The 21,984-nt window shown below is 38.1% G+C and overlaps 1 protein-coding gene across 2 annotated transcripts in view; it reads left to right on the forward strand.

The window, feature by feature from the left end:
* The window catches only part of LOC100371347 (cohesin subunit SA-1-like), a 311,470-nt gene extending 289,736 nt beyond the window's left edge, over positions 1–21,734 (forward strand). For both annotated transcript variants that reach the window (XM_085498240.1, XM_085498246.1), the window contains 2 exons: positions 2,188–2,275; positions 20,857–21,734. In XM_085498240.1, coding sequence (XP_085354366.1) covers positions 2,188–2,275; positions 20,857–20,880 — 112 coding nt within the window. In that variant the 3' untranslated portion in view covers positions 20,881–21,734. The remainder of the gene's footprint in view (positions 1–2,187; positions 2,276–20,856) is intronic.
* Positions 21,735–21,984: the final 250 nt, after the last annotated feature.

The raw sequence follows: 21,984 nt of genomic DNA on the forward strand, positions 1-21,984 counted from the left end.
CAGTTATCGTTCAAAAGATAATGATGGTGCGAAATATGTCTGGGTTTTTAAAGAAAATGCTTTGTCACAGAATAATAGTCTGTTAAAGGTGCCAAGTATGAAATAATTTGGGGACAAAAAAACAAACCTGCATAGAAATCGGAATAATAGGTCTTTTGATTATCGGAGACGCATTTCAATGGACTTGATTACGGACAATGCATAACTTAAATTTCACCAGGAAATTCCGCAGTGTGCTCTCGCAATCGCGTACTTAGTCATTTTTACAAGGTTCGCCATTTTTGATGTCACGTGATAATTATGTAAACAATGTCTGTCCAGTTTGTGCGAACTTGCACCTCTATACTTAGTCTTTTGATATATATAACCTAAATTACTGTTCTGAACGAGACAACAGACAGAGAATGTTTTATTTAAAAACGTCACAAAACCTTCTCGCTACCTTAATCACCTTATTAGCATAATCAGTTAATTTTCAGCTTTTCGTCTGATAACTCAAGTACTGATCATCATATTTCAATGAGACTTGCTACATAGATCTTCTAGGACTATGCAGAGACCTGATTAGTTTTAGGGTAAATAATTGTGGATATTAATTACCTAATTTGCGTAATTAGTTAATTTTTCCATGAATGTTCCACTGATATATAAAGAACAACTCAATGGATTTCAAATGAAACTTTTGAAGAGTACTCATCATCACATTTTAATGAACCTAGGACTTTGCAGAGACCCTATTAGTTTTTGGTAAATATTTATGCTTCTTAATCACCTAATTAATCTAATTAATTAATACTGATATCTCAAGTATTGATCATCACATTTGAATAAAATTTGGTACATAAATGCTCTAGAACAATAGACAGGCCTGATTAATTTCGGGTTAAAATTTGTTCATATTAATTCTCTAATTAGCATAGTAATTCATAATTTTTTGGTTCTAATCACATTTCAATGAAACTTGGTACATAGATATTACAGACCTTATTAGTCCCTGTTCGGATGCAGTGCGTGCGCCTGTGTGTGTATCTTAGAAATGCCTGGACCAATCACAATCAAACTTCACACATACATCATACATGATATTATACATATGCACGTTTCACGACCTGATTCAAGATGGCCGAATGGTGGCCATTTTTGTGCTAAAAATCATCAAAATCAAACATTTTTCGGCTGTTTACAGATGGATTTTGTTTAAAATTGGTATATAGGTTAGACATTATAGGACCTTGATGCACATCATTTTGTTTTTCAGATAAGATTAGAAATTGCCAACTGGTGGCCATTTTGTTTTAATGAATGTGGTTCTAGTGCCATACATGTATCTCTGACTTGCTTTCACTGATTATGTTCAAATTTTAAATATTCATTATACATCATGTCATAGATAGACAGATATATTGGTTTGACGATCCTATTCAAAATGGCTGAATGGTGGTAATTTTTGTGCTAAAAAATCATCAAATATCAAGCATTTATGGATGGATTTCATTCAAACTTGGTACATACCAAGACATTACAGGTTCTTCATGCACGTCATTTTATTTTTCAGATTGGATTCAAAATGGCTGACTGGCAGCCATTTTGTTTTAATGATTGGCCTTCTAGAGCCATATCTCTTAAATGCTTTGACTGATTATATTCAAATTTTCTATATTCGTTATACATCATCTTATAGATATATACATGTATTCAAAATGGCTGATTTTGAATGCTGTTCCAGAGCAATATCTCTCAATATGGACAAGTACTTGTTTGACGATCAGATACAAATGTCAATCATTTTAATGTTAAAATAATCATATTCCTGACATGGTTATATTCCAGCTATATTACTATAAACAAAACTGTATATCTTTAATTTTATAACTAACGGGGACTGTGTCGTGCATGGCTTATTAGACTTACACTAAAATCTGTTCATATCAGTTATAATATCTCAAGTACAAGTAATTTTGAATTAATTTTTAATGTGTATCCATCTCAGCACACGGCAGTTTTTCTGAACTTTTTTCTATTTAACTTTTTTTGTATGTGTGAGACAAATCTATGGCTTAACAGTTACCCTCATTAAATAAAGTATATTATTATGGATATATATGAATAGAACAGATATTTGCTTTATTGGCGCTGTTAAAAAAAATACAAATTTTTGTTATAAGGTACTGCATTGTCTTATTACAGGGGTCGTGCTGGTGGCCACCAGGAGGAGGAAGAAGAAGATGAAGAAGAAGAAATTGAAGAGGAAAGTTCAGAAGAAGATGAGGAACAGGTAACTATTTTAAAAATAGGCCAATACCTCCGGGGAAATACTATAATGTGTTTGTGGTGGTGATAAAAAGGTTTCACCTCCTCTCTCTTCTGGCCATTTTTGCCTTGCCCGTAGTGTAGTGTAAACGAAGGGGAAGGTATAGTAAGGGGAAGATTTTGGCGGCGTCGTTGTTGTTGTTGTTGTTGGCGTGACTTGTGGGTGTGATAACTCAAGTAATTTTTACCCGATCGGTTTTAAATTTATATATATTATAAACAAACATGCAAAGATGGCCAAGTTCGATGTTGGTGTATTTTGCTTGCATAATTAATGAGAGATGCCTACTGGTTGGTTATCTCTTGTGGGTGCGATAACTCAAGTAATTTTTACCCGATCAGTTTCAAAGTTATATATGTTATAAACAAAGGTGTAAGGATAACAAAGTTCAATATTGGTGCACTTTACATGCATAAATAATTAGATATGTAGTAATTATTTTTTCAGTTAAAACGTAATTGTTGTGAAAGCTTTTTTTAGTTAGAGAAAATTTTAATGTTTTGAAATTCAATCCTCCTAACCTGTATCAGGATTTATAGAGAAAGTCTATGGTGTAATAGGTGTTTTGAAATCCTTTGGAATTTTCCATTGTTGTGTGATTATGTATACATTTTCATCTTATTGGAACCAGTGCCATCTTAAGTTCATTATAGAAAAATGCCTTTGTTTTTACTCTAGTTAATATTTGACCTTTGTTTGAAGTCACTGTATGGTAATTAGATCTGTTCAAAGTTTATTTTCAAACACATTTGTCAGTTTATACTGTGAGCAGTAATCTTCTCAAATAGCCGCATTGGGTTAACTTTGTACAGCTATGTGTGTCATTTCATTTCCATTGTGTGACTTGAGTATGTTTTTCATGGCTTGCCTGTATGTGGAAATTGTGGGTGACAGACAGCCAAAACAGTTCTCGGAGTGCAGACATGACAAGTGCATTGCGGGATGTACCTTTGTTGATATTGGCCATGGCCACCTGACTGTCAGTGTAAATGTGAACCGTACAATCTTGCCACTTGTGTGCCCACCGGCGTGCTGCCAGCAGGACTGAGAGGGCTTCTTTATGGTTTATGTGGAGTGGGTGCGCTGATGGCCAGTCATGGGCCCATGCAGTATATTGCCAATCACCACGATAGTAAATACCAGATGCAAGGTTGGATGCATCTATATGTACATCGGTAATAGGGCGAGGGTCTATAAATTTGTGGGTACCATTGAAAACTGCCAGGTAGCGCAGCCACCAATCAATGTCAAGGGCAAATTCCTTAGATAAGATAACTCTGTGAGTAGGCTTGCGGAGGGAATGCAGTTGGTCAAGAATGCGGCAGAGGAAAGTTCTCCCTCCTTTGATGACTCTACATGCCCAAGCGAGTTTCCCAGCTAGGGATTCTAATTGGCGGCGGCTTGCACGTTTGCGTTTAGCGAATTCAAGCAGCATAATGCGAAATTCCTCCAGCTTTGGAGTCGGTAATTGTAAAGTTAAGTCAACTGTATTAATTTCAATGCCTTTTGAGTGGGCCCCACAACCTTCCCCCATGCAATACTAAAACCCAACTGTCGTAGGAGTGACAGGAGGGTGTTAAGGGCGACTTGACGTGACTGGTAGTCAGGGGCGATGATGAGAAAATCATCTAGGTAGACCACCATCGCATTAAAACCGCGGCGAGCCATCATACGCCGTACACTCTGTGTCAATCTGTGAAAAATTTCTGGCGATAGCTTGGCACCGAATGGGAGACGTTTATCCACAAGATAAGTGGGTTCTGTGTCCCCAGCAAAAGTCCATTGCAGTCCTGTTGCTGAATAATTAGAGGGGTGCAGGGGCACAGAACGGTAGGCAGCCTTGAGGTCAACCTTGGCCAGAAAATTCCCCTGGGAGATCATCTTTGTTGCCTCATCGATAGTTTGATATCTGAATGGCTCATGAGAGGCATAGTCATTGACTGCTGACCCTAGTGGCAGACTGCAGTTATGGATCAGCCTGATGTCATTCGAATTGGGTTTGGGGATAGCCCCCAAGGCACTGACAATGGTTGGTTTGTGGGGGGAAGTGCCATAATTCCCCTCAGCTAATTCTGACAAAATCTGGGATTCCACCTTCCCCCTGGCCTCACCGGTAGCAGATTTATAATTGCCCATATGGACATTTTTAATACAGAGTTTTTATCCGTGATGCGGTCACCCTGATGGATTCCTTCAAGCAAAAATGCTGCATCAGGGTCCTCTTGAAGTTCGCGCTGCCACACTGAAATTTTCAGTGGAGATGCAATTATGGAGCATGGTGAGTGAGGTAAAGGGGAAGCTGGTAATCCCTGCGCAACTAGTTTTTTGAGAGTTGAGCCAGGTTTGCATCATGCTGTGTTTTGGGGTGGTTTTTCCGGCAACCTTGCTCCAGACATACATGAGCATAAGTGCAATTGTGAAATTTGCAGTTACCCCTATTAAAATTCAGACAGATTGGTCTACCTGACTGATTATCAATTGGGGCAGGTGGACGGTTAGCAGCTAGAGAAACCCCCGATTTCGTTGATGACCCTACAAATTTCTGGGTAGAGGGAAGAGACTGTTGCTTTTCTCGCAGAAAAACAGTAACCAAATGGGGGATATCAGTTCCCCATGGAAATTTGTGTGTTGCTTGAAATTGCCGGTATTGACGATCAAACTGCAGTACTGAAAGCCAAGTATAGCGACATGCTAATGAGGAAATTTTATCCGTATATGCCAGGTAATTTAAAACATTATTATTTTTCAAAAGGCCAGTTTGAATTAATTCATACATTATGCGGGCATTTGCCCCAATCCATTGGCATGGCGTAACATTTTCCAGGCGACCCTTTTTGGGCCCCGTTTCCAGAACAAGGCGATATCCGTCCTCCCCCGAACCGATCACTTGCGGGTCCGAAACATGAGTATCGGCGGTGGGTACAAAATCAATAATGTCGAAAAATTTCTCACCTTTGCGCGTTTGCATACGGACGAGTGGGTCCAGGTCCGTTCGTGAAACATTAGTGGCAAACGGGTTATTTGAAAAGTTATTTGACAAAGAGTTTGTGTTAAAAGTTGGTGCAATGTTCAATAACGGATGAAATTGTCCTGCTTCTTGTGCTGCTGGGTCCGTAAGCAAGTGTTGCAGCGACGGCGTCTCCCCAATGTTGACGTTTTGAGAGCTGGCGGCCATATTGGATTCTTCACCGTTGGTGGCGCTGACCTGTGGGTTCCCGGATGGACTCTGCTGTTGTTGGTTGTTCGGATTAATAGCCGGAAGTTGTCCATTTGTCGATGCCGCCGGACGAAGATTTTGTATAGCAAAAATAAATAGTCGTCGTTGGGCTAGAGGCTCAATAACCATCGCATCAATGTCTTCTCGGGCGATCAGACGAATGAGCTGCATGTTGGTAAAACCATTCGCCGACAACTTTGCCATAGACTCACTGCTGATGCTATTTACGGCGGCCCATTGTTGAACATCTAGCGGCAGATCGCTGCGTGTGTCGCTCGTAGCGGCGGGTCGTTCCATCCCTGAGAAAGGTGTGAAAGTGGCCCCAAACATATCGGACAGAGAATCATTTGCCATTGAAACTATTGTGCCAGGTAACAGTCGTCAAATTCGTCAGATTCTTGCGCAACTGCGATTGTCTGCGCCTCACTGTCACAGAAGAAACACGGTCGATCGGTGCAACTAACGGAACAGTCGAGTAATCTTGCTAGAAGTGGATTACTTTCACGTAAAATGTACAGTACGTACCGTCGTAGTTCTGCAGCGCCTAGTTGATAATACGGTGGTATTTGGAAGACGAGTCTGACGATGGCCACAACTTGGCAGGTGGCTAACATTGAGCACGTCGACGAGGAAAAACTTGCGAAAAGATACAATGTTTCTAGCTGCACTGCAGAAGTTGCACTGATTACAAAATTGAAAACGACGCCACAAATTAATGTATATTTACCTATGGTAATAAGCTGCCAAGCTAGTTCCTGATTGGGCAGCCCTACCAAATCCCTTGGTGATGTCCTGTGACTGACTCCCCATGGCCCCGCCTACAATTGACCTTTAAAATTGGGCAGGCCAGATTATCACACTGAATTTAAAACATGTTAAAAATTAACAAGGCCTTAACATTTGATCTTTGTGAGAAGTCATTGTATGGTAATTAGATCTGGTCAAGGTTAATATTCAGACCACTGTGGTTAAACATTATAAGATAGTATTCTACTGTAAGCAGTTGTACTCGGTACTGGTCCTCATTGTTCAGTGAGTTACAAACTATGTGCAATCAGTTTTGTAAAGTTGCTACTGTACATGTACAATAAGTTATATCCTAGAGTTCACATGCCCATGAGTTTCTTGTTATTATATTTGATATATTAGAAAAATATGACGTAAACAGTAATAATATGCCAGTACATACTTTACAAAGTATATTTATGGGTATCTATAATAACACATATAAATAAAAAAACTGTGCATATCAGAATGTTAGACTTGAACCATTCACTGTTTTACAACTTCCTATCACATATTCTAGTAATAATGAACCAGTTTCTATTTTAAATTGCCTTAATGATTATTTTAGTGAAGAAACAATACATGAATATTCGTGTAGTCATTGCAACAAAGTTCATGACATTGTAAAAAATGTGACCAATCAAGTATTACCACCATACCTTGTTATACAGTTGAAACTTTTTTCAAATTTAGGGAATAAAATATAGACACTTGTCAGTTATTCAATAAATTTAAACATGTCTGAGTATGTATGCAACAGTTACTATGGTAATACTTCATACAAGTTATATGGTGTAATAGTACATCAGTCTAATCATTACATTACTATGCCTGTATTAAAGCATCTGATTATAACTGGTATAAATTTAATGATGATAGCGTAACACTTATTGATATCGAAAAAGTTTTAAAAGAACAGGCCTACATGTTATTTTATCAGTTGATAGAAATAAATAGTAATTTTTATGAATCCACCAATTACATTCAAGAACCATGTCACATAATTAGTTGGCAAGATTTATCTATTGAGAAGGAGAAAAATGCAATGAGATTAAAAAAGAATAATATACAACAACTTGAGAAGGAGAAGAATGTAATGAGATTAAAGAGGAATAATATACAACAACTTGAGAAGTAGAAGAATGCAATGAGATTAAAGAGGAATAATATACAACAACTTGAGAAGTAGAAGAATGCAATGAGATTAAAGAGGAATAATATACAACAACTTGAGAAGTAGAAGAATGCAATGAGATTAAAGAGGAATAATATACAACAACCTGAGAAGGAGAAAAATGTAATGAGATTAAAGAGGAAAAATATACAACAACTTGAGAAGGAGAAAAATGCAATGAGATTAAAGAGGAATAATATACAACAACTTGAGAAGTAGAAGAGTGCAATGAGATTAAAGAGGAATAATATACAACAACTTGAGAAGTAGAAAAAAGCAAAGAGATTAAAGAGGAATAATATACAACAACTTGAGAAGTAGAAGAATGCAATGAGATTAAAGAGGAATAATATACAACAACTTGAGAAGGAGAAAAATGTAATGAGATTAAAGAGGAAAAATATACAACAACTTGAGAAGTAGAAAAAAGCAAAGAGATTAAAGAGGAATAATATACAACAACTTGAGGAGAAGAAAGCAATGAGATTAAAGAGGAAAAATATACAACAACTTGAGAAGTAGAAGAATGCAATGAGATTAAAGAATAATAATATACAACAACTTGAGAAGTAGAAGAATGCAATGAGATTAAAGAGGAATAATATACAACAACTTGAGAAGGAGAAAAATGCAATGAGATTAAAGAGGAAAAATATACAACAACTTGAGAAGTAGAAGAGTGCAATGAGATTAAAGAGGAATAATATACAACAACTTGAGAAGTAGAAGAATGCAATGAGATTAAAGAGGAATAATATACAACAACTTGAGAAGTAGAAGAATGTAATGAGATTAAAGAGGAATAATATACAACAACTTGAGAAGTAGAAGAGTGCAATGAGATTAAAGAGGAATAATATACAACAACTTGAGAAGTAGAAGAATGCAATGAGATTAAAGAGGAAAAATATACAACAACTTGAGAAGTAGAAAAAAGCAAAGAGATTAAAGAGGAATAATATACAACAACTTGAGAAGTAGAAGAATGCAATGAGATTAAAGAATAATAATATACAACAACTTGAGAAGTAGAAGAATGCAATGAGATTAAAGAGGAATAATATACAACAACTTGAGAAGGAGAAAAATGTAATGAGATTAAAGAGGAATAATATACAACTTGAGGAAAAGCATAATGCTAAGAGATTGAAATGTAAAAATGCAGTTGGAAACGATCGATTTAGTGAACTCATTAATGAATTTCAGAGAGATGTATCTGAAGGACCAGAATATGTATGTGTTTATTACAGAGTATTGCATACTAACCCCTTTGGTTAATGAAATTTTAATTTCATAAACAAATGGGATAATTGCCAATTATCATATAATACTGGTTAAATAAAATCGAAATAACAGTGGATAGCTCCCGTAGGGGGCGTCCTTCCCCTGTCATCTGATTTGCATACTTCCATTTTTAACCACGAGATTGATTCACGGTTGAAATTTGGGCTTGCCAAAATATCATTGTTTTTGCGGTGGAAATACATTGTTACCACCCATCAACACAGCCACCGAACTATTAGTGTGTCAGGAAGCTCTTGTGGACATCAAGAACTTCGTACTTAGTCACCTTGAGTAAAAATTGTAGTTTTAGTAACGAAACTCAAAAGCCCGCCTTCAGTTTCAAGATGGCGGAAAATATGGATACCGGAGAGTTGAACACCGTTCATCCCAGCACTTCGGATTCAAACACTTTCGGACGAAAGTGTGAAGAGTGCCATATATCGATGCTCACTTACGATGATCACCGTATTTGCATTCCATGTGGCAGAAAATGTAATGGGCACATCAACTGCGGTGTTTGCTTCGCCTGGCCGATAGAAACTTGGAACTGGGATTCCCGCCTACGCAAGTCAACGGGAAAATCAGGAAAGAAGAAATCCAAAAAACGTCATTTGGAGGAGTCTTCGGTTTCATCGGTACCTACCAACGCTGAGGACGAACTATTGGCAGACGAACCCAGCCAAAAACGTCCAAAGGAGACTGACAATGAGCAAAGTGTTATAGCTCATTTACAGAACAAGGTGGATCTACTGACCAGAAAAATTAAAGTTTTGGAAAACCCAGTAGACGAAGAGGTACCACCAAAAGCATGGAGTGTCAGCGCTCTCCAGGCGGAAAAGAAAAAATCCTACACAACAGTGGTGCGAGAAAATGTTGAAGACGCACTGGCTGAGGCAGGCGTGATTTTTGACTCCCATGTGCGAAGCACAAAATGGGAGTCTTTGCAGTTAGTGTGTCTGTATGTGTGTGTGTATGTGTGTATGTGTGTATGTGTGTGTGTGTGTATGTGTGTCCGACTGTTCCACTGCTATCTCAAGAACCATACATCGGTTTTTGATGAAACTTGGTGCATAGATGCTCTGGGCCAATGCGCAGATTTGATTAGGTTTTGGTAAAAATCCATGCTCGTTAATTACCTAATTTGCATGATAATTAGCTAATTTTTAGCTGTTCTATGACTGTTCCACTGATATCTAAAGAACCACTCATTGGATTTTGATGAAACTTGGTACATAGATGCTCTGAACATATGCGCAGATTTGATTAATTTTTGGTAAAAATCCGTGCATATTAATTACCTAATTTGCATGATAATTAGCTATTTTTTAGTGGTTCCATGACTGTTCCACTGATATCTAAACAACCACTCATTGGATTTTGATGAAACTTGGTACATAGATGCTCTGAACTAATGCTAGGTTTTGATTAGTTTTTGGTAATAATCCGTGGATACTAATTACCTAATTTGCATAATGATTAGTCAATCTTCGGTTTTTCCACTGATATCTCAAGTACTAATCATCACATTTCAATGAAACTTGGTACATAGATGTCATACGACACTGCACAGACCTGATAGTTTTTAAGGTAATATCAGTACATATTAATTATCTAATTTGCATAATTAATTAATTTTCAGCATTTGATATAAGTAGTTAGCATTACATTTCAATGAAACTTGGTACTTACATACTCAAGGACTATGCAGAGATTGATTGTTTTCGATAAATATTTGTGCATATTAATCACCTAATTTGCATAATTAGTTAATTTTCAGCTTTTCCACAGGTATCTCAAGTACTAATCATCGCATTTCAATGAAACTTGGTACATAGATCCTTTAGGACTATGCAAAGACCTGATTTGTTTTAGGGTAAATAATTGTGCATATTAATTACCTAATTTGCATAATTAATTTTCAGCTTTTCTACTGATATCTAAAGTACTAATCATCACATTTCAATGAATCTAGAATTATGCAGACCCAATTAGTTTCCGGTAAATATTTGTGCATATTAATCACCTAATTTGCATAATTAACCAACTTTCACACTGATATCTCAGGTACTATACATCACATATCAATGAATGTACATGGATGCTGTAGGACAATAGACAGACCTGAATAATTGTGGGTTAAAATCTGTACATATTAATTACCTAATTTGCATAATTAACCAATTTTAAGCTTTCACACTGATATCTAAAGTACCGTAAAAACTCCAAAATTTCGACCGGTTTTAAATAATTGGTGTTCGATATGTGACGTGTTTTTATAGTCAAAATTAAGGTGCATTTTCGGACGGTCGAATTTTTCAGAATAGAAATCAGCAAATGAAAAAATGGGGATGATAGACAGTGTGCTTCATTAGTTTTTAAAAAATGCAATGTCCGTCAATTGACGTAAACTTCCTCATGTTTCACGGTAAAAGCAAAGGTCGTGGCCGAGTTGTAACTCAAAATCTAAACAAAGTCATCAATCAGTGAGTATTATGACAAGCAAAACAAAACATCAAGACGCGGAGAAGAGGTCAGCACAAAACTAATAGGTCAAAAGACAAAGCTGTCTCGCACTACCTAGAAAAACTTGCGAATGTTCGAAGTACAGGTACCCATTGGACAAAAGATGCATGGAAGTTTAGCAAACTATCTCCCCGACCCAGTGCAATGTATCGGGTTAGAATCAAAGCTCACGTGTCCCTTATTTGAGGGACCAAATTCTGCCGTAAATTCGCCCTTGGATTAAAAAATAAAATGGGATTTAAGAAAATAAAATGGGACTTTTAAGGTGTATTTTGGCGTCATTTTTCGGACATTTCAATCAATCCTGCCGGCTAAAATAGAGTCTAAGTTTTACCGTAGTCATTGACGTTTGTCTATTCAAGAGTACACGTGTATGATTTTTATCGTGACTAGCGTGAGCGGGTAAGCTTCCTTTCGAGAATGAGCTGTTATCACTGTGAACAATGTTAAATTATTCTTCAGATGACCAGTTTATTTTTTAAAAACAACTAATTTTTTTATTTAAAAAAAATCATGCCGTTTTCGCATCAAAATCCAAGCCAAAATATCGTACTACAACACCAATTTCTTCCGCATTGCGTTCAATAACATTAACATATTTAAATAAGCTATGGTAATTTGAACACGTTGGCATCATCCAGCTTTTTGATTGGTTAATTAGCGATTTGACCTATTTGACCTAAGAGAACATGGCGGATATCCTACAGCATCAAACGTTTATACGAGACCGGAATCATTCGCTTACGATGAAACTAAGTTGACTTTTATTTGTATTTCATAACCATTCAACAAATTTATTTTGTGTACATTATTATAATCACTACTGAGTACAGTAATAATCAACAATTCAGAAACGCAGCATGCCGAGATTTTTGTGTTCGTTTTTATTTGAAACTTCGTTTATTTAGAATATATTTTCGTTACCAATAAAATAAAAATCTCTCAGTCAATCAGAAACCCGGATTCATGCCTTCGAGGAAGGTCCCGTTTGAACGCTCACATCATTTTTTTTTCGTTTGGGGGAAAACTAAAACTGGTCGCAATTTTCGAATAAGAATGAGTCGGCAATTTTTAGTGGAGTCGAAAATTTGTAGGTAAATAAAACACAGAAACCGGCAAATAAATAGGCGATCGAATTTTTAGAGGGGTCGAAATTTTGGAGTTTTCACGGTACTAATTATTCCATTTCAATGAAACTTAGTATAAAGATGCTCTAGGACAATGTACAAACCTAATTAGTTTTGGGTAAAAATCTGTTCATATTAATTCCCTAATAAGCATAATAATTCATAATTTTTTGGTTCTAATCACATTTCAATTAAACTTGGAGACATAGATTTTCTGTTACATTGCGCAGAACTCATTAGTTTTACACTCAAATCTGGTCATATTAATTTTCTGATTTGCATAATTAGTTTTCAGCTAAATAATTTCGAATTATATTTAATGTGTCTCCAATACTCTCAGCACATGGGAGTTCTTTCTAAGCTTTCTTTGATTTCTACTGAAGATGCTACAAGCAACGCGGGGGAGGCCGGCTCGTCGAAAACCACAACAGCGAGTGGTACCGACAAGGAGGACCCCGAATTCAAAATCTGCTCCGATGCTATCACGAAAGGTGCGGTTATGGTCAAGAAAATCTTACCTCTACCGATTCCACCGATGGCGGACGCCCCACGTTTCTCGATCGGTTTGTCTACACTGCCGAAAAAGGACACTTTTGCCACTTCAGCGATGTTACCATGGTCTCCCCGACTGACACAGGGCGCTGCTATAACACAACGCGTGATCGGAGGAGGCAAATGGGATTGTGAAGTTACCGAGAAAACTGCTACAGCCACCAAGGACGACTTCTTGGGGACTAACCGGGACGATTGGAGCAGACGCTACCAAAAAGTCATACCGCCCGCTGATGAGTGGAAAACACCGGTCGGTACCGACGCCAGCCTGCACGAACGACCTCTCGGCGTACAACCACCAGAACTGGAGCCATGCGTCCGGGAAATGGTCGCCGAAGGAAGTATAACGAAACATCCACTCGGCAAACCACAAGTTTACATCCCGTATTGCCTGTCCCAGTCAACGCTATGTAGATTGGAAAACAACGTTTGGGACACTTCTCTTGCATTAAGCCATAGAGAATTTTTCACTACTACTACACAAATTCAGTTAGCGAAATTCAAAACAGGCAACATCACCAAGGATGAACTGTTTAGCACATTAGAGCCGCTGTTGGTCGCGACTAACGTCGTCAACGCTAACATAATACAGAGTCATCTCCAGTTACGAGCGACTATTCAACACTCTCGCCGTGCAGCAGTTTGGTCCGCTATGCTAAAGACAGCCGCCAACGCTGAAATCAAGAACGAATTGGCGACGGTCGATTTCAGAGGGACCAAATTATTCGACGGAAAACTCAGCGCTGTGAATTCTAAGTTGAATGAGAAAGCAGTGGCAAAAGTTAACCGTGTGATGATCGAAGGCGCCTTTAAAGCCAAGCAAGCCGCTAATAACAAGCAGAGCATCGCGACCAAGGCGAAGCCAGTTAACCAAGCTACTACGGGTCAGCCCAAGGGAAACGCAAAGGCAAACCCGAATCAGGCAAAAGGAAAAAGTGAAAACCAGCAGCGACAGAATAAACAATTCTCGAAACAGACTGGTAACACTAAAAAGTCTTCCTGACTATACGTCAGCAAATATGGTAATGTATCAAAACAAGGTGCGATTAAACATGTCAAATATTACTCAAGTCTCCGAGTATTTTTGTCAAACAAATCAAACCACAGATCCCCTTACACATATACCACTTGCATTAAACGATTCGGTTCAGTGCCCAGGACGGCGGGAACCAAGTCGTGCAAAACATCGTGCATTAAGCGATTTTGTTCAGTGCCCAGGATGGCGGGAACTCAATCGTGCACAACAAAAACACGGTCGGCCGCACCTCAGGTCGGTGGGCGATCGTATAAACAAACAACCGGCCGAATGCGTGGACCTAGGGAGCATGACGCATCGACCGGTGAAAAAACAGAAACCCGTAAGGCAGAGTCCCTACTCCCCTCCAGGTTGGAAAAAAAGGGGGGGAAGGACGTTAAACGGGGATATAACGCCGCATTCACTCCAGGGGGAAATGGAGAAATCGGCGATGTCAATGTATACCGCCACAAGCGACCGAGGGTTGGTGAGTCCCTCGACGCCGGTGGCACTGCGTCTGCAGAAATGTATTCCCCGGTGGAAAGAAACTATAAACGATCCGTATGTGATATCGATAATAACACACGGGTATCGAATACCGTTGATAAAAGAACCGAAATGCAAAAAAAAAGAACATGTATTTCGGGGAAACCGGGCTCTACTCAGTCAACAATACTGAAAGAAAGCGTGGAAATACTACTCGAAAAAAAGGTAATTCAGCGGGTACAAAACCCGAAAAATTCTTTCATCTCGAGGTTATTTCCCGTCAAGAGATCCAACGGTGGGTACAGGCTGGTGCTGGATTTAAAGGAGTTGAACAAATTTGTGAAGAAAGAAACGTTCAAAATGTTAACCCCGGCACTAGTGAGAGCGTCAATTCAAAAAGGGGACTGGATGACGTCCCTCGACTTGACCGACGCTTACCTGCACATACCAATACACACAGAAAGCAGGCGCTTGTTACGATTCGTGGTGAACGGTGTAACCTATCAGTACACCGTCCTACCTTTCGGCCTGACGTCAGCCCCACTTCTGTTTACAAAAGTTCTACGCACAGTGGTGGCGTTACTGCACAAGAACGCAGCAGACGTCAACCCCTACTTAGACGACTGGCTGATAAAAAGTCAAAATCGGAACCTGATTTGTCAATCAACCGAGCGGACTGTCAGTCTACTGCTAAAGCTAGGTTTTCTGATAAATATGGAAAAATCAGAATTAATACCGACGCAGAAAATAGTCTTTCTGGGCATGGAACTGGATGCGGAGAAAGGCATGATCCGACCAGCCCAGCACAGAATCGACAATGTACAAAAAATGATACAATCATTTCTAAAACAAAAACAAGCCACACTACGCCAGGTAATGCGACTAGTGGGGATGTTAACTTCGATGAGGGGCTTAGTACCGAGAGCGGCACTACAGTCCAGACCGATCCAACGCCTAGTGTTAGACGCACAGTTAAAAATGCGACTATCAAAGGACGGGATAAAATACGAAAAACCGGTACTGTTCACACCGGCCTTTCTGGAATCACTTCCGTGGGGGGGCAACCTCAAGAACCTCACGGCGGGGATTCCCATGGACAAGGCGAAACCGACAGTAACGTTGGTGACGGACGCATCCATGACGGGCTGGGGAGGGCACTGCATGGACGGGATTGCACACAGTCAGTGGAACGAAAAACAAAGGAAATTTCACATAAACCGACTGGAAATGCTAGCGGTGCAGTTCTCCCTGCAATCCTTCAAAAAAGCGGTAAAAAACCGGGCCGTGTTAATAAGATCCGACAATCAGACTGTAGTAGCTTACCTCAACAAGGAAGGGGGAACGAAATCACAGTCGTTAAACGACCATGCTGTAGCAGTGCTAAAGTGGTGTGCACAAAACAAAGTCGAGCTGATGTGCAAACATATACCGGGAGTCCAAAACGGTGTAGCGGACTCGCTATCCCGGGGGAAACCCTACGACGACACAGAATGGGAGCTGTCACAGACGGCAGTAAACCTAGTGTTCGACATGTGGGGGGAACCCCAGGTAGATCTGTTTGCAACACCGGAAAACAAAAAACGTCCCGTTTTTGTGACGCGTTATCCGGACAAACAGTCACTGACGTGGGACGCACTTCAGATGGAGTGGGGCGGAATGTTCAGTTACGCATTCCCACCATTTCCATTGATCCACCGAACGTTACAAAAACTGGAACAATCGGAGAACTCGCACATGATTCTAGTGGCACCGAACTGGCCGTCTCAGACTTGGTTTCCGTTACTGCTGTCTCTGCTAACGGACCATCCGAGAAGCCTGCCACAAGAAATCACGTTGACACAACCCGGCGGTTATACACCAACCAACCCGGAGCTGTACCAACTTCACGTGTGGAAACTATCCAGCAATTTAGAATTGCGCAAGGGTTTTCAAGCCAAGTGTCGCAAACAACGACGGCCGGGCTTAGGGATTCCTCAAATGGATTGTATCAATACCACTGGGAAAAATTTCGTAATTGGTGTCTTGCAGGGGATATACATCCACTCTATCCCTCTTTGCCCCAAGTAGCGGAGTTTTTTTCTTATTTGATCAACGAAAAAAAGTTGAAACCGGGGACAGTAGAAAACTATAAATCGGCGATCAACTCTGTACTCAAACTAAGCCTAGACAAAAACATTTCGGATGACCCGACAATCTCCGATCTGTTCAAGGGCTTTATTACACAGGCGGGCCCCATTGAGAGGTACAAAGCACCTGCATGGAGCTTGTCAGTAGTCCTTGAAGCGCTACGACAATTCCCATACGAACCGAAAGAATTGGCGTCACTACAGGACTGGACGAAAAAGACTGTTTTTCTACTAGCACTCGCTTCAGGGAGGCGAGTTAGCGAAATACACGCTCTGTCATTTGAAGACAATTTTACGGTGTTTTATCCCGATAAAGCGATTTTAATGACATCAGTAAAATTCAGAGGAAAAAATCAGAAACTGCACGAGACGGCGACTCCGATCGTTATCCCGGCACTGAGCAATATTTCCAATGAAAAACAAGACAGAATTCTTTGTCCGGTACGTACGCTAGCTTATTATAAGAAACGTACTTCCGGGGTCAGAAGGGGTCAAAGGTCGATGTTCGTTTGTTACCAAAAAGGTAAACAAAGCTCAGCGGCGTCGAAATTCACGTTAGCGAGATGGGTAAAAGAGACAGTTTACCACGCTTATAGTGATAAGTATTTGAGCACAGAGGCAGGCAAAGTCACTGCCAAGATGCATGACTTAAGAGGCATAGGTAATACACTGGCATTTGCTAGCGGAGCTTCTTTAGCCCAGGTGCTAGCAGCCGGGTCCTGGAAAACTAGCAACACTTTTCTCTCTTATTACCTGAAAGACCTAGCGGCCGAGTCACAGGGCCTACACTCGTTAGGCTACCTAGTGACAGGCCAAGTTGTAACGAAACAATAGGGCATGTAACTTTCCGCAACTGCAAGAATTATTCAGTTAGCGGGAGTTATACAGTTAGGGGGATGGAATTTTTTCAATTCCATAATCAGGTGGGGTAGTATTTATCTGCCAAGAGATATTCTCTGGTAATCTGTCCCATTTGTTTATGAAATTAAAATTTCATTAACCAAAGGGGTTAGTATGCAATACTCTGTAATAAACTTTTAAAACTAGCGCCGAAGGCGCATATTAGTTTTTATGTTTATATAAGAGATTGCATACTTACCTTCCCACCCAAAACCACCCCAGATAAATAGCTACGAATCAATATCGTGGTCAAAAAGATCTGGAAGTATGCAAATCAGATGACAGGGGAAGGACGCCCCCTACGGGAGCTATCCACTGTTATTTCGATTTTATTTAACCAGTATTATATGATAATTGGCAATTATCCCATTTGTTTATGAAATTAAAATTTCATTAACCAAAGGTAAGTATGCAATCTCTTATATAAACATAAAAACTAATATGCGCCTTCGGCGTTAGTTTTAAAAAATTGCTGTTATCAAACATGGTATAGACATTCTGTTATTGAATGTAATCATGATAAATATAATGAGGAACTTGCTGAATTATGTATAACTGATTTTAAATCAGTAAGTGATAAACAATTGATATCTAATACTTGTTCTAATTACCTGCAAATTGGAGCTATCCCATCATGTTCATATGCTAATAAAATGAAATTTCCTGACAAAAATCCTAAATTAAGTTTATACCCACTTGAAGAAAGATTGATTTCTTCAAGAATTCCATTTATGCAAATAAGAGAACTACCACGTGGTGGTCAATATTGTAATATTGTCAACAGAGTTGCTAATGTAAATAGCACAATTGTGAATTTACCACGAAAATTAAGTGAATCAGAAACAGTACCCATTAAACTGAAAAGGAAACTATCTTACAGCGGTCATGTTCAGTTTGAAAATATTCGTCCTTATAAAGTGTTACAGGCTCTGCATTATTTAGTGAGCAAATCACAGGGTATAACTGTCTCTGATATATGGTTACATAACACTCTTAATGAAAGTGGTGATTGAGGCAGTTTTGTGAATGATGTCACTAACAATGAGAATACTGTGGAATCAAACAACGTTAAATCCCACCAACAGTACCAGTAATACCTGCAGAGCTTTTAATTCGATGAAGACACTTCCAAAGGTTTTCTCTTCCAAGGCCATTCCCTTCATAATGACCAACCACTACTCTAGAGAAACTACAAAAATCTATGGAAGCAGAACATCACAAAATCAACACCCCTCCCCCAAATGTATAGCTTTGAGTGATATTTGGTAGTAAGAAATGAAAATTATGTTAGAAAATTTCACTATTTCAAGAATTTAGCCAATTCTTGGTCTCAACATATAACCAGTTGCATCAACTATTTCTTTGCGGGTAAGGATTCAATAGTTTTGCTATGTTTTAGCTCTGCTAAGTTCCGGGCATAAAATGGTCTTCATGGCTACCATATTAATTATTAAACTTAATACCTGTTTTTAGTCCTCGTTCGGACGAAGTCCGAAAACCGGGACTATTTGGGTTCTGTGCGTGTGTTTGTGTGTCCGTCTGGAGCCATTTCTCGGACACCCTTTGACCGAATTTGGCATACAGACAATATATGATGACCTACATATGCACACCAATTTTCGTTATGATTCAATTAAATATGGCTGACTGGCAGCCATTTTGTCCCTCAAATTTGCTAAATTCTGATATTTAAATGTGTCCGAAACTGTTTCTCTGAGCTGAACAGGGTGATTTCAATCAAACTTTGTATGCATATTGGGTTACAGGTGTACGTCATTTTTTTTTTTTTTTTTTTTTTTGAGATTCGATCTAAAATGGCCAACTGGCGGTCATTTTGTTTATGTTTTTGCGCTGATTCCTCCATAAGATATGGCCTGATTTACTTGAAAGTTTGTACATCGGTATACTGCAAGGTAACACAACAACATGTTTTGTCTTGAGATTTGATCAAATTTGTCGAAATGGTGGCCATTTTGTCAAAAAAAACATAAAATATCGTTCTGTAACATGTCCGGAACTATTTCTTGGAGCTGAACAGGGCGATATGGCCTGATTCAGTTCAAAGTTGAATAGGGCAATTTCAATCAAACTTTGTATGATGACATTACATATTAGGTTATAATGTAAGCCATATTTCTTTTGGAGATACTTGAAACCGACTGGCTGCGTTTTTTTTTTCATGCTATTTCCTCTGTAAGATATAGTTCAATTCAGTTCAAAGTTTCTATGTAGGTACTATACTGACAGTAACACAATCTATAATCTGTGTTAGTGTTAAAAATACATTGATCTGTCATTTCTACATGTCACTTGTAATGAACATTTACATTGACTACAGCTAATACTTAATGGGGATTATGTAGTTCAATTTCATTACCGTACTAGTCTACATCCTCATCAGTCTTCTTCTCTCTTTCTATATTGTAATGTAACCTGTTTCTTTGCAGGTTGGAGCCAGCATTGATCTCACACCTTATTTCTATTCCTGTATTGTATTAATTCTTGTGCTATTATTCAATTATTCTAGCTGCCAATCCCAAGTCCAGTTATTATGCGTAAACGTAAACCAGTTTGCAGGCGATTTGGACGAATTTCACATAACACAATTATGACAAATAGATATGAAGTTTCTCCTGATATCCAAGATGACTTTGTAGGTGTAGTCAGTTATAATAATGTTATATAGTCATATCGAGATAATCAACATTTTTAATAATATATTTGTTTGTTGTTTTAGTATAGCAATAGTATAGCATTTTGATTAAGTCAACTAAAATCAGCACTGTCCATACAGCCATTCACAAACCAACTTCTATATGTATAAAATGCTTTGTGTCAAAGCTCTTTGTAGTCAAGCACTCACCAGAGAGAACGTTTATCAATTTCTATTATTTCCTGCTTCTGTTCTCAGTACTTTGGAATGTATAGTAGGTGAAGAATGTTATTTTAACACACTAGCATCCAATTTGCCAAGCAGGATGTAGTTTTCCTCTAGTTAATTATCCTTGTAGTTATCAAATTTCTTGGACTCTCAAAATACTTAAATTTCAATGTCCAATTTCTGTGAACTTGCCAACCATTAAAGTGAAATGTCAATTTTGCTTGACTTGTTCTCTTCCAATAAATAAGCTTGGCATATTAGAATATTGAGTTGTTGCAACTCCTCTTGTTGAACTCAAATTCTAAATGTAAATACAAGTTGTTAAAAAAAATATGATTTCAAAGACCTTTATGGAATGTGGCAATCAAGAGATTACATAAGTCATGTGGTCGGATATATTTTAGTTTTCTTGAGTACAACTTTATGAATCATTTCACAGGATTCATTGAACCTTGTTATTTTCTTTCTTTTCAGGAGGAAATGGAGACATCATATTAGAACCAGAAATTATTCAACTGTTTTCAAGATTTTTAATTTTCTGTATAAATATAGTGCTGTTAGTTTGATAGTTTAGAATGGATGATATTAGAATTCCAAAAATGCAGACAAAGAAACAAGTCTATAATGTCTTGAAAAATAGCACCATTTTCCTGTCTTGCATTGGTTCTGTGGTTCAATTATTTCTTCATATCTCAAAATTTTGTAAATGTAGTCATTGTGCTCAAACTGCCTTATTTAATGAATTATAATTAATACTCAAGTTTTTGTTAAAGTTGCATTCTAACTTTTCAAATTATGATTGCTATATACACCATTAAATCTTGAGATTGCAGAAGAATAATGAGAAATTAATTGCAGTATATGAATTTAAACGATTATCTTAAATTAATCTTAATTTGTATTGGTAAAGCTGGAATGCAATTTTATAAACCACGCCATAATTGTTCTGAAATTTTTTGTGGAACGCAATGTGTTTTACAATATAACCTTGTGAACTGAACTTGTCTCTATATTTTTACATAATTATATTATTAACCCACATTACTGTTTTTAGCAACTTAATGTAATATGTTTTATTCACAATGTTAAGAATTTAAATCATTTTTAGGAATGTGCTTACTTTGTAATGAGTAAATTTGTATAGTTATGGGATTTCAGCATTTCTGGTGAGCTCAACTAAACTCCTGTGACTTTGAAAAAGGTCTGTGCTGATTAAAACAAATTGTTTCACACAGGTTTGATTATAGCCTTTCATAATTTGTATTCTATTGGAGTTTAGTTAAACATTCATCCAGTTTTACTAATTTATACATAGTTTGTGCTTTTGGAAATAAATGTTTGTCATATTGTTATTGTTTGCAGTAGTTGTATCGATACACATGTTCTAGTGTATTTGTAGGATTTCTAGAAAATGAAAAGATCAATTTTGCATGAAGGGTTGCTTTGTATGTTTTTGTTTGTTGCACACTAAACAAACAAAAATAGCACAATAGAAAATATGCAGATACGACAAATGCTTCATACATGAAAAAAAAATGTTCAACAGATGCATGATTTGACGATCATCTTGATTATCTTGCAAAAATATCAAAATAGTTACTT

Source organism: Saccoglossus kowalevskii, chromosome 1 (genome assembly GCF_978046115.1).
Source record: "Saccoglossus kowalevskii chromosome 1, keSacKowa6.1, whole genome shotgun sequence".
NCBI classification, from domain to species: domain Eukaryota; kingdom Metazoa; phylum Hemichordata; class Enteropneusta; family Harrimaniidae; genus Saccoglossus; species Saccoglossus kowalevskii.